At 39.9% G+C, this 13,192-nt stretch overlaps 1 protein-coding gene across 3 annotated transcripts in view; it reads left to right on the forward strand.

The window, feature by feature from the left end:
* EVA1C (eva-1 homolog C) overlaps positions 1-12,925 on the forward strand; it is a 48,979-nt gene extending 36,054 nt beyond the window's left edge. For all 3 annotated transcript variants that reach the window (XM_048492389.1, XM_048492390.1, XM_048492391.1), the window contains 4 exons: positions 5,993-6,136; positions 9,478-9,549; positions 11,134-11,223; positions 12,387-12,925. In XM_048492389.1, coding sequence (XP_048348346.1) covers positions 5,993-6,136; positions 9,478-9,549; positions 11,134-11,223; positions 12,387-12,799 — 719 coding nt within the window. In that variant the 3' untranslated portion in view covers positions 12,800-12,925. The remainder of the gene's footprint in view (positions 1-5,992; positions 6,137-9,477; positions 9,550-11,133; positions 11,224-12,386) is intronic.
* Positions 12,926-13,192: the final 267 nt, after the last annotated feature.

Below are 13,192 nucleotides of genomic sequence, written 5' to 3' on the forward strand. Positions count from 1 at the left end.
GCTACATCCAAACCACTCAGTTTGAGCTGTAGCAAACTGGGGGATCATATATGTTCTATTCAGCAGAGAACAGGGCACAATGTCCTCATCAGGCAGTAAAGATCAAACTGGATGGAGCAGAACCTAGGGGCCAAACTGCAGTGTGGTGCAATTCTTACGAGCAGATGGACTTTAATCTGCAGAACCTGGTTTGATCCCCCCTCTCTTCCACATGAGCAGCGAAGTCTTATCTGGTGAACTGGGTTTGTTTCCCCACTCCTTCGCATGAAGCCTGCTGGGTGACCTTGGACTAGTTGTAGTTCTCTCAGAAGTCTCTCAATCCCAACTACCTCACAAGGTGTCTGTTACAGGGAAGGGAATGAATTTGAGATTCCTTACAATTGAGAAAATCCAAACTCTTCATCTTATTCTTCTCCCCCTGCCCCATTGTCCTGAGCCTGAATGCTTTCTCCTATTAATTGGAAAGCAAGTTGGGTCCAAGGAACCCAGCCTGGAAAACCCAACTTGGACCCAACTCATTGAAAAATGTAATGAGCAGCTTGACTCTCGATGTAGAATCTGTATAACAGAGATTAGCATGAACTTAGTTGGAAAGCTGTAAACCACTGAGAGCTAGAGCTCAACGAGGCTTATATAGGAATCCCTCCTATCTACATATCCCACAGCCATAGTTGGGTACTGGATCCTGAAAACGTCTAGAGAGAGTGGTGCTGTTGAACGTGAGGTATCTCACATGCTTAACGGTACATTCCTTTGACTGATCTAGGCATTTGACATGGCTTGCCACCTTCTTTGTTTCTGGAGTCTTGCAGGAGGCTCTGAGACTGCAGAATAAATCCACTCAGGGTGTTTCAAATCTTCTTGTTAATACTTATACCCTGAAAATCCGGTTGATATCTAAGGTGCTACTGAACTTGAATCCAGCTCTTGTATTTGAGGTTGCCTGAGGTAGAGAAGGCAAGGGTTCTATCTTGAAGGATGTGGGGTGAAGGGAGCAATGCGTGGAATAGAGACCAAGAAGGGGAGGAACTACTTAGACCTTTAGGAATTTTATTCTCAAATTGAGACTAGGACAGGGTAGCCCCTGACTGCAGTGGAAGAACCATTGGTTGCCCCCCCTTCCAACAATCTAGCCATGATATTAGTGTGGTCATTCCCATTGGTTTCCTATGTTAGTGAAGGCCTGGCACTTGACCACAGAGAAGTGGTCACATTCCACTGCTGGTATCTGTGAACTTGCTCTAAGTTTATAAAGAAAAAAGCCTTGAAATGACAGGTAGCACATGGTTGTCTAGAAATTTTATTATTAATGTAGGCTATTTTTTCACCCTTCTAATTGGTTTCTTAAAAGAGAAAGGCCTTGGATGTGGTGCAGAGGGAAAGCATGAGTAGCTCTTGGTTCCTCCCATGTACTGCTTTTTTTTGTTCAAAGTCCAAAGATATCTGCTTCTTCCCATTGCATCAAATGAATCACATTTAAAACTGTTGTCTGTTAGCAAAACCAGCTTGGCTCAACTAGGACCACAGAGAAGTTGGGTGTTGTGCTAAATTAGCATTATGTAGATGATGCCCAGATTCCACTGTAATGGTAAGATCCCATCAGAATCCTCCTAAAAAGACTCTTTTATGCATTTTGAATTACTATAACAGAGACTCTTTTGTTATAGTGTGAGAAATAGGAATCTGGTTACAGGCTGTTTTAAGCCAATCATACTGGGTCCTGAATTAGTTTTCCCTTTCTTTTGATGTTCTTGTATTCTGTGAAATATAGTTGATATTTCAAGAGGCAGCAAGGCAGACAAATTCTAAATCCTCCCTTTTGAGTTACCATTTAAGAATATTTTTAGGATAATTTTACAAAAGTTAGTTCAACAACTGAAACTCAATCCCAACAAAACGGAGGTCCTATTGGGGGATGGAAGTGGGTTATTCCCTGTTCTACCTTGCAGTAGCAAGTTCAGTGATGGGATTCAGCTGGTTCGCACCGGTTCAGTAGACCTGGTAGCTAATTTTTTGCTGAGTTAGCTGAACTGGCTGAATTTTACCACCCCAGGGGAGTGAGGGGGCTTTCAGAGCCCCGGAGCAGCTGGGCGCCTTGCCGCCAGGCTGCTCTGAGGCGCTAAAAGCCCCGTCGCCCCCTCTCCCATGGAAGGGGGAACAAGGGGGCTTTTAGAGCCCCGGAGCATGGGCATGAGCAGGCCTCCTCTGAAGGCTGCGCCGCTGGCCCAGAGGTGCGTTGCCAGATCAGCTGCTAGCCAGCCCCCCGTGGGAGCCTCCAGCAGCCACCACCCACTCAGACCTCCTAGCCAATGCCAGAGAAAGGCTCCCCTGGGCCGCATAGCTGGCCACCAGGCGCACAGCCTACTCCACGGCTGGCCACCTCCTGTGGCTGGCTGGTGAAAGAAGCCTTGCCCCTTTGGTGGCCAGCTGGCCAGCCCAGTGGCATATGGGCAAAGCCACAGCTGCCACCTTCCCTCACCTCCCCCTGGCAGCCTGGCCAATCGGTGTTGTGGATAGAAAAGGCTCTGTTAAATGCCACGTTCCTCTGCAGCAGGCAGGTAAGTGGCCAGCGGGGAGGGGCATGGTGGGGGTGTGCGTTAAGGGGGGGTCAAATTGGTAGATAAATTAATAGAATCCCACCACTGAGCAAGTCCACTTAGCCCAAATTTCATGGCTGGAGCATTCCTGTTATATTCACACAGGCATAAAGAAAACACTGAGTCTGCAGGTCTGCCATGAAAAAATATAGGGAGGAGGAACCAGAAGTAGATAATTTACAAAGGAAGAATAGTATGCAAACAGAACAGAGGAGATGTAGTTAGTCCACCTGTTTATAGGAATTACTATAAATGTCAACATTTGGAGCTGAAGAAAAAAGTGAATAAGTCACATATCAAAACCTGAAGAGCCAGCCAAAATATTCTATTCCTTGGATGCAGATGTTCTTCATATTTTAATTTTTCTTAAAGCCCTAGGTCTTGGGTGTGGTGATTCTGTAAATACCTATGCTCAAATTTTAGAGGAAAAAAAATCTTAAAACCTATTGAATTAGCAAAAATAATACAGATGTGATTATCAATTTGCTGTCCTGCTTAGCAGACAGAGACTTCTTTTCCAGTATATGCTTCAAAAACTTGGACAGATGGAAAATAAGTTATTTAGTTAGTTATTTCATACAGTGCCGTTTTGTCTGACAGGCTCAGCGCAGCTTCTAACAGATTTTCATAAATACAAAACCATGCGAATTAGTCGTTAAAAGCCTTCAGAAATAATACTGATCAGTTAAATAGCACCAGGTAGAGTTCATATTTTAAAGTTGCTTTTTTAGTATGGGGGGGGGGGGCACTTTTCTGACCTGTTCTTTTCAGTTTCAGCTGGATAGTTGACTACTCCAAAAAAAAAAAAAACTTCAATTTCAGCTTCTACTTTCATAGGGTACCCTTGCAGCTGGTAAACTACTCAATCACCACAGAAGAGAGGCAAAGGATTAAAGGGGCTTAGAAAAGGAACTGTGTTCTCACTTCAGAGGTGATCAGAGAAGTCAATGTGTATCTGTCTTTATCCTGTCTTTAAAGAGCTTCCACCTCTGCAACACTGCATATTTTGAAAGTAATTTTACATAGAAATAATGATTCCTGGAAAGTCATTGTCCCTAAATGTAGCAGAATTGCACAGGAGCACAGTAGCATCTTAAAGTCAAAGAAAAAATTTAGCATGAACTTTTGTGAGTCTCAGCTTACTTCCTCAGATGCATATAAGTGGATATTAGGTCTGGTTAAGTAATGAGTGAAAGAGGAGTGTTATAAAGAGGCAAGATGGAACCAAAAGATTAAGCAATATATCCAGTGTAGTTATAAGACACTCCCCAACCAACAAAAGCAAAATGGAATAAATATCCAATCTAATGGAACGTTAGAGTGGAACAAATCAAACCCGCCCTGGGTCTAGGTGTTTTCACATGAGTGTCATAGGCTTATGTGTGTGTAGTGGTTAAGAGCAGGTATACTCTAATCTGTAGGAACCGGGTTTGATTCCCCTCTCTGCTACTTGAGCTGTGGAGGCTTATCTGGGGAATTCAGATTAGCCTGTGCACTCCAACACATACCAGCTGGGTGACCTTGGGCTAGTCACAGTTCTTCTGAGCTTTCTCAGCCCCACCTACTTCACAGGGTGTTTGTTGTGAGCGGGGAAGGGAAAGGAGTTTGTGAGCCCCTTTGAGTCTCCTTACAGGAAAGGGGGGATATAAGTCCAACTCTCCTCCTCCTCCTTTTTCTTCTTCAAGCATAGTCCTTTTAGTTGTGCCATTACCCCAAGTTAAAATCCAGCCTCCCATGTTACCAGTGACTTGGAGAACCCTCGTAAAGGCTGCCTCTGAGCACATGCAAAAGACAGAACTTTCCAGTTACCTCGGCCCATCCTTAGTGCAAATGTGTGAGCATCAGCAAGTGATCTGAGGTGATGTGAGGAGTTAGATATTACTGGAGAAGCAAGTTAATGCAGCCACACAAAAAAAGGCTTTCTACCACTCAGTCTAGTTTGCAAGATGGCTCCTTACCTTGACTGACTTGGCCACCTAGATCCATTCCACAGAGGCATGGAGGTTAGAATACTGTAATGGATTATACATTGGTCTTCCCTCAAAATCAACTTGGAAACTCCAACTGGTCCAGAATGCCATGGTTCAGCTATTAAAGGAAGTTTGATGTTGAATTCTGCATATTACTCTCCATCAGCTTTTCATCTGTTATTGGGCTCAGTTTAAGGTCTTGTCTATTGCATACAATGTCCTTTATGGCCTTGGCCTTTCTTCTTTATGAGACTACCTTTACCCCTATGCTCCACCATGACAACTCTGCTTAAGTCAGCAAGGATTTCTGCAGGTATCAATTTGCAAATGGGCAAAAGCAACAACTTCCTGTACATGTGCTTTTTCCATTTTGGCCCCCACTTTGTGGAATGGCCTGCTTGGGAAGATCAGGAAAGCTTGAATTCTCCTGGCTTTTCACAAACTGTGCAAACTGAACTATTCAAGAGGGCTTTTCTGTGGAGGTAATTAGGTTACACTTCACAAAATTGTTTTACAAATATGCTTGTATAAATGATTAAGGGATGTGGTCTATTCTGCTGTGTTTAGCTTATTGTAAGTAGAATATTATTTATGGAATTTCTGTACCAATTAATGTGTCATGTGAATACCTGTGCTATACTTCAGGTCTTGGTGGTTCCAGATTTCTAAAATCCTAATACATTTGGTTACTGAATGTCCCATTTTTGTAATTGTAGTGGCTTATTATGTGAAATCCATAAATGTCTGGTAACGCTCTAGAGCCTATTTTAAATGACTAATAAAGGTTGTGTTCTTGAATTATGTGAAATCTACTGAATCCCTGTGAGAAAGGAAGATTTGAAATAATTCAAATAAATAAATAAATAAAATAAAAACAATCTTTTAGGGTATATTGCCTTAAATTTGTTAATAATTCAGCACTTTCCTATTGGATTCTACTTTTGAGGTTTTTGAAAGAGAACAGTAACCTTTAACTCAGCACCAGTATGTCCTTGGAGGTTTAAATATCACCCTTCTAGTTCTCATTTAATCCACGATGTTATGGCAGTTCTGATATCACACACTTTACAAGTCATTCACTTCCAGCTGAATCTATACCCAACACCTTACCTTTCAGTTTTAGAGCCTGTTGATTCAGGTTTAACAGCAAATCATAGAATGTTTCTGGTCTGTCAAACATGTAACGTGCAGTAATACAGTTGGCCTGAAAATAGATTCTTATACCGCAACTGCACACCGTGCTGCATACTGGACAGTAGGACATTATCCAACATTGTGCCATCTCCTGCCAACATATGCCTTCATGAGAGAATGTTACTGACATGAATGGGCCTATATCTGTATGCATATGCATGTATTTAGTATTGAGCCCACACTTTATTTGAATATTTTGTATATGAACAGTGTTTAATTTTTTTCTTTCAGACTGCTTTTCTTATAAAGCGTTAGAAGTGTTATCGAATAGGTGTTATGGGAAACAAAGGTGTAAAATTATTGCAAACAGTCATAACTTTGGAAGACCATGCCTGCCTGGTGTGAAGAAATATCTCAATGTCAGCTATGCATGCGGTAAGGGGAAAAGCTGGAACTGTGGCTAAATGTTGTTTTAAAGTCAAATTATTATATGAATTTATGTCAAAACCTGTTCATCTTTCATCTGTGATATTTCTCAGCGAAATATATCAGTTGAGTTTGATTATAACAGTTATGGATTTATCACACTTCAGTTTCCATCAATAGAAACCTCAGCTGAGGAAAACAGTCTCTTAGAAAAATCTCAGTACCATCATAATGCTTTTAGGTCTGCATTAGTATGCTAGATCTGACCTTACAATTTGACCATCAACACTGGTTTCAGAAAGGTAAACACTGGATGAGAACAGGTTATGTGGAATTGTGGAATTGCATATTACTGGAGCAGCATGAGATGAACCAGATAAGTGTTTCCCATGTCTCTGCCTTAGCATATGAAGAACACCAAATGGGCAGCATCCTACCTTAGACTGGAAGAAGTTCCTCTTGTGTAAAGAGCCTTCCTCCAACTGGAGGAATAGCCACTTAAGTTGGAGGAAGGCTTTCTGGCAGCCCAATCCAGAGCCCCAGGCAGCTAGCAACGGTGCTGCTGTAACTCCCCCGCCACCTCCAGAAGGATTTCTGGTGCTGTGGGGAGGCAGAGAAGAGCTGTTCCAATCTGAGTAGAATATACTGACTTGGGTCTAATTCACTATAGGGCAGTTTTGTGTGTATCATTTATTCTACAGTTATGATTTTGTAATCATAAACAGAAGCTACATTGTCAGTCATCTTCCCCCTCTCTGTCTCATCTGATTAATGTCAAAGTTGTTTTGAATCATATAGCTTCAAGCATTTGCAAAATTATTTAATTATTTTACACACTGTGTAATGGCTGTGGGAGAGGCAGAGTTTTTACACCCACGCCCTTACCTACATACAGAGATGGTTTCTAAGGAATGCATACAATAATTGCTTTAGCTAACAATCAAAGCCTAAATGCATCATATAGTTTTATTTTACTCAGTCACTAACTTGTTTATTGTGTTGTAACCTGCCCTAAGCCCTACGGGTATAACTAACTAACTAACTAACTAACTAACTAACTCACTCACTCACTCACTCACTCACTCACTCACTCACTCACTCACTCACTCACTCACTAGGCTAATAAATAAATAAATATTTTTAAATAATCAAATAAATATAAATACATATAAATAAAGTGAATAATCAATATAAAGAGTCTTTAGGTTTTGAAGGATGGTTATTAAAAAGCATAGTCTATTTGCAGTTTTTAAAGAGGCTAGTAGATGTAGGATAAGCAGAGATACTTTAAAAATTTGTAGACCTTGGTAGGAGGTCTTCGTCAAATCTGGCTTCAGTCTTATTAACCACCTTATGCATGTCTGTTCATGGAATCCTCTGTAGATCAGCTCTGAGAAAGAGGAAAGAAGCTAGTAATGATATGTGGACTTACAGCTGTTCTTCTGCATGTATATCTGGAAGCACCTTCCAGTGTGTTCAAAAGGGCTTACATCTGAGTTAGTGTGCATAAGATTGCAACTTCGATATCCTATCCACATGCTATCATAAGGCTACTTAAAATATTAGCCCGCTATATTGTCTATTAGAGAATGGACAAGGAAATTGATTAATTTTCTCCATCTGATGTTTAAGCAGACACATTTGACTTCTGTTATCAAATTCGGATTGGATGAAATGTTTTCTTTCTGACCTCCCATGATTTATAGCTTGAGCAATTCTATCATAAAACCAAACAGAACATTTGCTTTCATTAATGAATCTGAATAAATAACTTTCTTGTTTTGTAATGTAATCTAGACAGTGATTCCAAAATCTGTGTTCTTGAGCTGAGGATTTTCTATGAGAAGTGCCGAAGTGTAAAATTTACTAGCCATGTTGAATGCATTGACTACTCTATGCCCCACACAGCAGAAAGGTCTCAACCAGAACCAGACTTCCTTCTTTGCTGCCTGTGGTGGAAGCAAGATAATTCCTGGATTCCCAGGTGCAGTTGCTAGCACCTGTTAAACTTTCCCACTGAAATCAACTAAATTTAGAAGAACATGATTTGGGATGGATTGTGCCTTTTTATTTCCTTTTTTCTTATAGTTTTTGCATAGGTGAAGAGAAGAAGAAGAAGAGTTTAGATTTATACCCCACCTTTCTCTCCTGTAAGGAGACTCAAGGTGGTTTACAAGCTCTTTTCCCTTCCTCTCCCCACAACAGACACCTTGTGAGGTAGGTGGGGCTGAGAGAGTTCCGAAGAACTGTGACTAGCCCAGGGTCACCCAGCAGAAATGTAGGAGTGTGGAAATGCATCTGATTCACCAGATAAGCCTCTGTCACTCAGGTGGAGAAGTGGGAAATCAAACCCGGTTCTCCAGATTAGAATCCACCTGCTCCTAACCATTACACCACGCTGACGGAATACAAGGAACCATGCAGACTGCAAGTTCATTGAACCCAGCTCATAGTAAATGAAGTGATAGGTCATTTGAGAACCAAATGTTTGAATGCCATAGAAGGTCAAACTATGATTTTGCAGGAATGGATTATAGACTACTAAAATATGCTTCAACTCTGTAGTTTTCAATATGGTTTTAGTGCGACTTTAAGTATTTAGCAAATTGTCAGTCCACCCAGAAAAAGGGAAGGAACAGGCTCTGTAAATCCTATAATATGCTTTTAGAGTCTGCAAAACACACCCACCCACCTGGAAACTTATACCTCAAGATAAAATGAAATGAAAGATCATTTGAAGTAGATGCCAAACAATTTTCTTCCAGCCATGTCTGCAAATTCATTTTAGTGCAGTTAATTTGAAATTTTCCACATTCTTCTTGCAACAGATTAAAGAGTCATGTACACATCATGTACACATGAATAGCTCTTCAAGTATCATTTCCCTCCGTAGCTTGAAAGTGAGCTGATACTAGCATTAGTTTCTGACAGCGTACAGGTTCTGAAGTTTAAATTGTATTCTTTTTCAGGTGCAGCTGTTTTTTCTGCCTGTGTACAGTTCAGTATTAACTGTACCTCAAACAGAACCTTCGGAAGTCAGATTTCATATGTGCCACTTAAAAGCATGCTGGTGTGCATATGAGAAGGGGAAAGATGCAGTTTTATAAATTTGTTTCCAGTTTATAAACTGATTAACATCCAAGCAAAAATATGAGGTTGTGATTGTCTTCCGTCTTCCCTCTGTCAACAGACACCCTTCTTGAAAACTTAAGATTTTTAAAATGTAAAATGCTCAAATGCTTTTATGTGTGTAATCTTCCCTGAGCCTGGTGTTAGGAAAGGATAGGTATCAAATTTAATATAATTAATTAAAAAGCTGCCACACGTAAATTTTTAACTTTTGTTTGCAGTTCCAAAATTCATATTTGCAGCAGTTGATCCAGTGGTTACTAATGTAAATCCTTCTTGGAAGCCAAAAGAAGGTGAGTATGATCATTTTTTGGATCACTCCTAACATTTTTTTTTTGTTGAATAAGAACCTGCAGTGACTTGATCACATAGAAAAAAGGCCAAAATATAGAATACAGCTGGCCAAGTAAAATGGGGGCCTTGTATATTCAGAATTTTCTTCTCTGTTCATAATATTATTTATGTTATTTATTAGTTATTTAGAAAAGTTTTATTAGTTATTTAAAAGTTTTAGTCTGCTGTTTCTTTAAATTATTAGTGCCCAAGATGCATTTTTAATCCACAAGAATTTATGAACCTTTATAATTTAAAATGACCTCCCCACAACAAATTAGCAATAGCAAACAGCAATTAAAATAGATTTCTTTAGTTAAGTGCTATTTGTCATTATAGCCATTAAGTGCAATTTGTCATTATAGTTTAACACATTTAAATTTGTTTCTTTCCCAGAAACTGGGATTCTTTCTTGATTGAATTTGTTGTGGTCTGTGGATTAGAACACTGCAAGAAACTGGAGTTAGCAGAAGATTAGAACACTGCAAGAAACTGGAGTTAGCAGAAGACTTCTGTCTTTGATCTCACTGTGCTGTACAAAGAAGGGAGAAAGTGCATGCCCAACAATTAGCCAAGTTTGTGTCCAGAATCACACACTAGTTTCTTTGTGATGTCTGAACTTTGTGCCTGATATGGTATAATAATAATTTTATGCACATTCAGACCTTTATTTAAATAATGGAAATTAGCTTATGCTAATAAGGGAAGGAACATTGTGTAATAGCATCAGAGGTGGGATCCAACCAGTTCCCACCACTTCTCTAGAAGTGGTTACTAATTTTTTCTGAGTGCCGAGAAGGGGTTACTAAAGCAACCTCCCTGCCCAATAGGGACTGAAGGTACGTGTGTGCGGCGGCGCCACTGTTTGAATCCCATCACTATCGAAACCTGTTATTAAAATGTTTGGATCCCACCACTGAATAGCATGTATAATGTAATACCCCTTAGAGCAGTGGTTCCTACCTTTTTTCACTCGCAAATAAATGGCAACCCACTTCCCTAAAATTGTACTCCCATATTAGCAAACTCATTACATATTTTTTTTGCATACCCCCCAATTGGTCTGGCACATACTTCTGGGGTTAAGCATACCCCAGGTTGGGAACCACTAGCCTAGAGCAATAAAGCTGATATTGACTCAAGACAGTTTCTATAACATTTCCACTTTAAGTGGGCAGACTCATGGTGTTCTGGTATGCAGAAGATCTCAGATCCAATTCCTAGCATCCCACTTAAAATACTCTTTTGTAGATAGGCTGGTAAAGGAACTTTATTTTGAAGTGAAACCTCTTGAACTTTGTGATGTACTAGCAATATCCTTAAACTGAGGTAGACTTAAAAAGAAATGTGTTTTCTTTTTAAGTGAGCTAGTAGACTTAAAATGACTAGCAAATGTAAAAGTTGTAAAATATGAAATCCTTTCTCCATGGAAAAACTTCAATTCAGTTAGCAAATACATCTTTTGAAATTGTAAATAAAATGTAATTTTGCAAGCTGCTCACCTGCACTGTAATCCAGCATATTTTTTCATTTTCTTTCCACAGATATAAATGTTGATCCAAGAGAATCAAGATTCCCCAAAAAAGATGGAATTATAATTAGCAGCAGTTTGGCTACACTAGCTTACATCAAAGGTAGAAGAGTTGTGTTTTGACTTCCTGCACTGCAATCAGTACTGTTGTTACTGCTGGCCACGATCTCATTCCTCTAGTAAGAATAAAGTCCATACCTTGAGCCCCAGTCAACAAGATGATGCTGTAGAGACTGCTTATGCAGCACAGTTTCCATGTATTTTTTCTGATCACAGTCAGTCTTGGGAGAGCCTCAGAAACATCTTCTGATGTAGCGAAGGCTACTGTTGGCTGTTGGCAAAAAGAGTGGAATGAGGCCTCTGTGTGCACACAGTATGCCTTTGCACATGGCATGCTGAAAGGGCCCTTGGGAGCATAGCCATAAAATGTATCTTACTGTCCTCTTCTTTGTGCCATATTTCAGTATACTGCAGCCAGATATTAGCACATGGAAGTGGTTGTAAGAATAGGGGATACACAGAGGTAATTATTGATGACAGCTGGTAAATATTTAGAACATCTGGATTTTAAGAAGCTTTTAAAAGAATCTATATTTTGCATTGCTCAGCCATAAGCAAAGAAACAAGCAATTGCTAGGAATGAATTCTCATCCAGAAAATTACTGTGGTATTTAAAAAAAGAAAAGGCATAGTTAATACCATAGAATAATTTTCACATGGGCATGCAGTGAGAGTTTGATGTTTAAAGTTAGCTATTGTACTTGTATGACTGAAAGGGACACTATTTAATGACTACAAAATGCTGCATGGATGAGCTTTTTTAAAAGTACACATTTTTGATCTAAGGTTCCTATATTAAACATCCAAAGTGAACTATTCCTCCTGTTGGTTCAAGGCTGATCAAGCCTATAAAACACACTTTCCCCAGGAGCTGATGTCCAGCTTGCTATGGCTTTCCATCTGGCAAGTTCCTTCTTTTCTCTTGAAACATCCAACCCATTTGACAGCAGTGTTGGGGCTGCAGGAAAGAAGGCATTGAGGAAGCAACAATGATCTGCAAATCTGGACAAGTGTGTTGTCTTCCTTCTCTCAGTATCCTTGTAGCTCAAGAACTGGCCAGAATCAATGACAAGCTAATCAGCCCGTAGTCTTGGCCCTTAAAGACTGGCATAACAAAGCCAGGCTTTTCAGAACTGACATTTTACCATTGCCCCTTGGCTGCCTCTTCTTTCTGTCTCTAGTCTGGGATTTTGTTTCTAATTTCAGATCACCCTGAAAGAGCTGCTCTCTTGTTTGTATCTAGTGTTTGCATTGGCCTAGTGCTCACGCTTTGTGCTCTGGTGATTCGCCTGTCCTGCACTGATGACTTTGAAAAACTGCAGCAGATGAAGGAGCGCTTGGTGCCTGAGGACAGCAACACAGAGGATGATAACAACGAGGATCAGGAAGAGGAGGGAGAGGAATCCTCTAGTTCAGACTTTCCTGATGGACTAACAGGCTTCGGCAGGACTTCTTACTCGGCTCGTTGGTCTCTGGACTCAGCTGAACTTGCTGAAAGGATAGAGCGGCGAGAACAGATCATCCAGGAAATCTGGATGAATAGTGGTTTGGATTCATCTCTGACTAGGAGTCTCAGCCCATTTTATATTAACGAACAACAATGTGTTTATTTTGGGTAGCATCTGCTATTTTTATGAAGAATGTACCTTCTGTGAAGGAGCATTTGCAACTCTATATAATAATTATTTTCAAAGAAGACTATATTATAAATAATTATTATAATAAAAATACAGGATGGTATGGCATATTCCAGTTCCTGAGAGATTTTTTGCATTATATTATTTGCATTGTATTGAACTGCATACAGCTATTTTGAAATGAAAGCCAATATTACAAAGCAACAGACTACATTTTGCACTGAAGTATTTAAAAGGTATTGAAAATAAATAACAAAACAGCAATAGAACTAAGCAGATTACTGCAGATTTCTCTTCAAAATAAGCTGTAATGTCACTTGGCCTGAACCAAATGGATCAAAAGTTAAATCATAAATGTGTTCCTGCCTTTTAAGT

The sequence above is a fragment of the Sphaerodactylus townsendi genome, linkage group LG04 (genome assembly GCF_021028975.2).
Source record: "Sphaerodactylus townsendi isolate TG3544 linkage group LG04, MPM_Stown_v2.3, whole genome shotgun sequence".
Taxonomy (NCBI): Eukaryota; Metazoa; Chordata; class Lepidosauria; order Squamata; family Sphaerodactylidae; genus Sphaerodactylus; species Sphaerodactylus townsendi.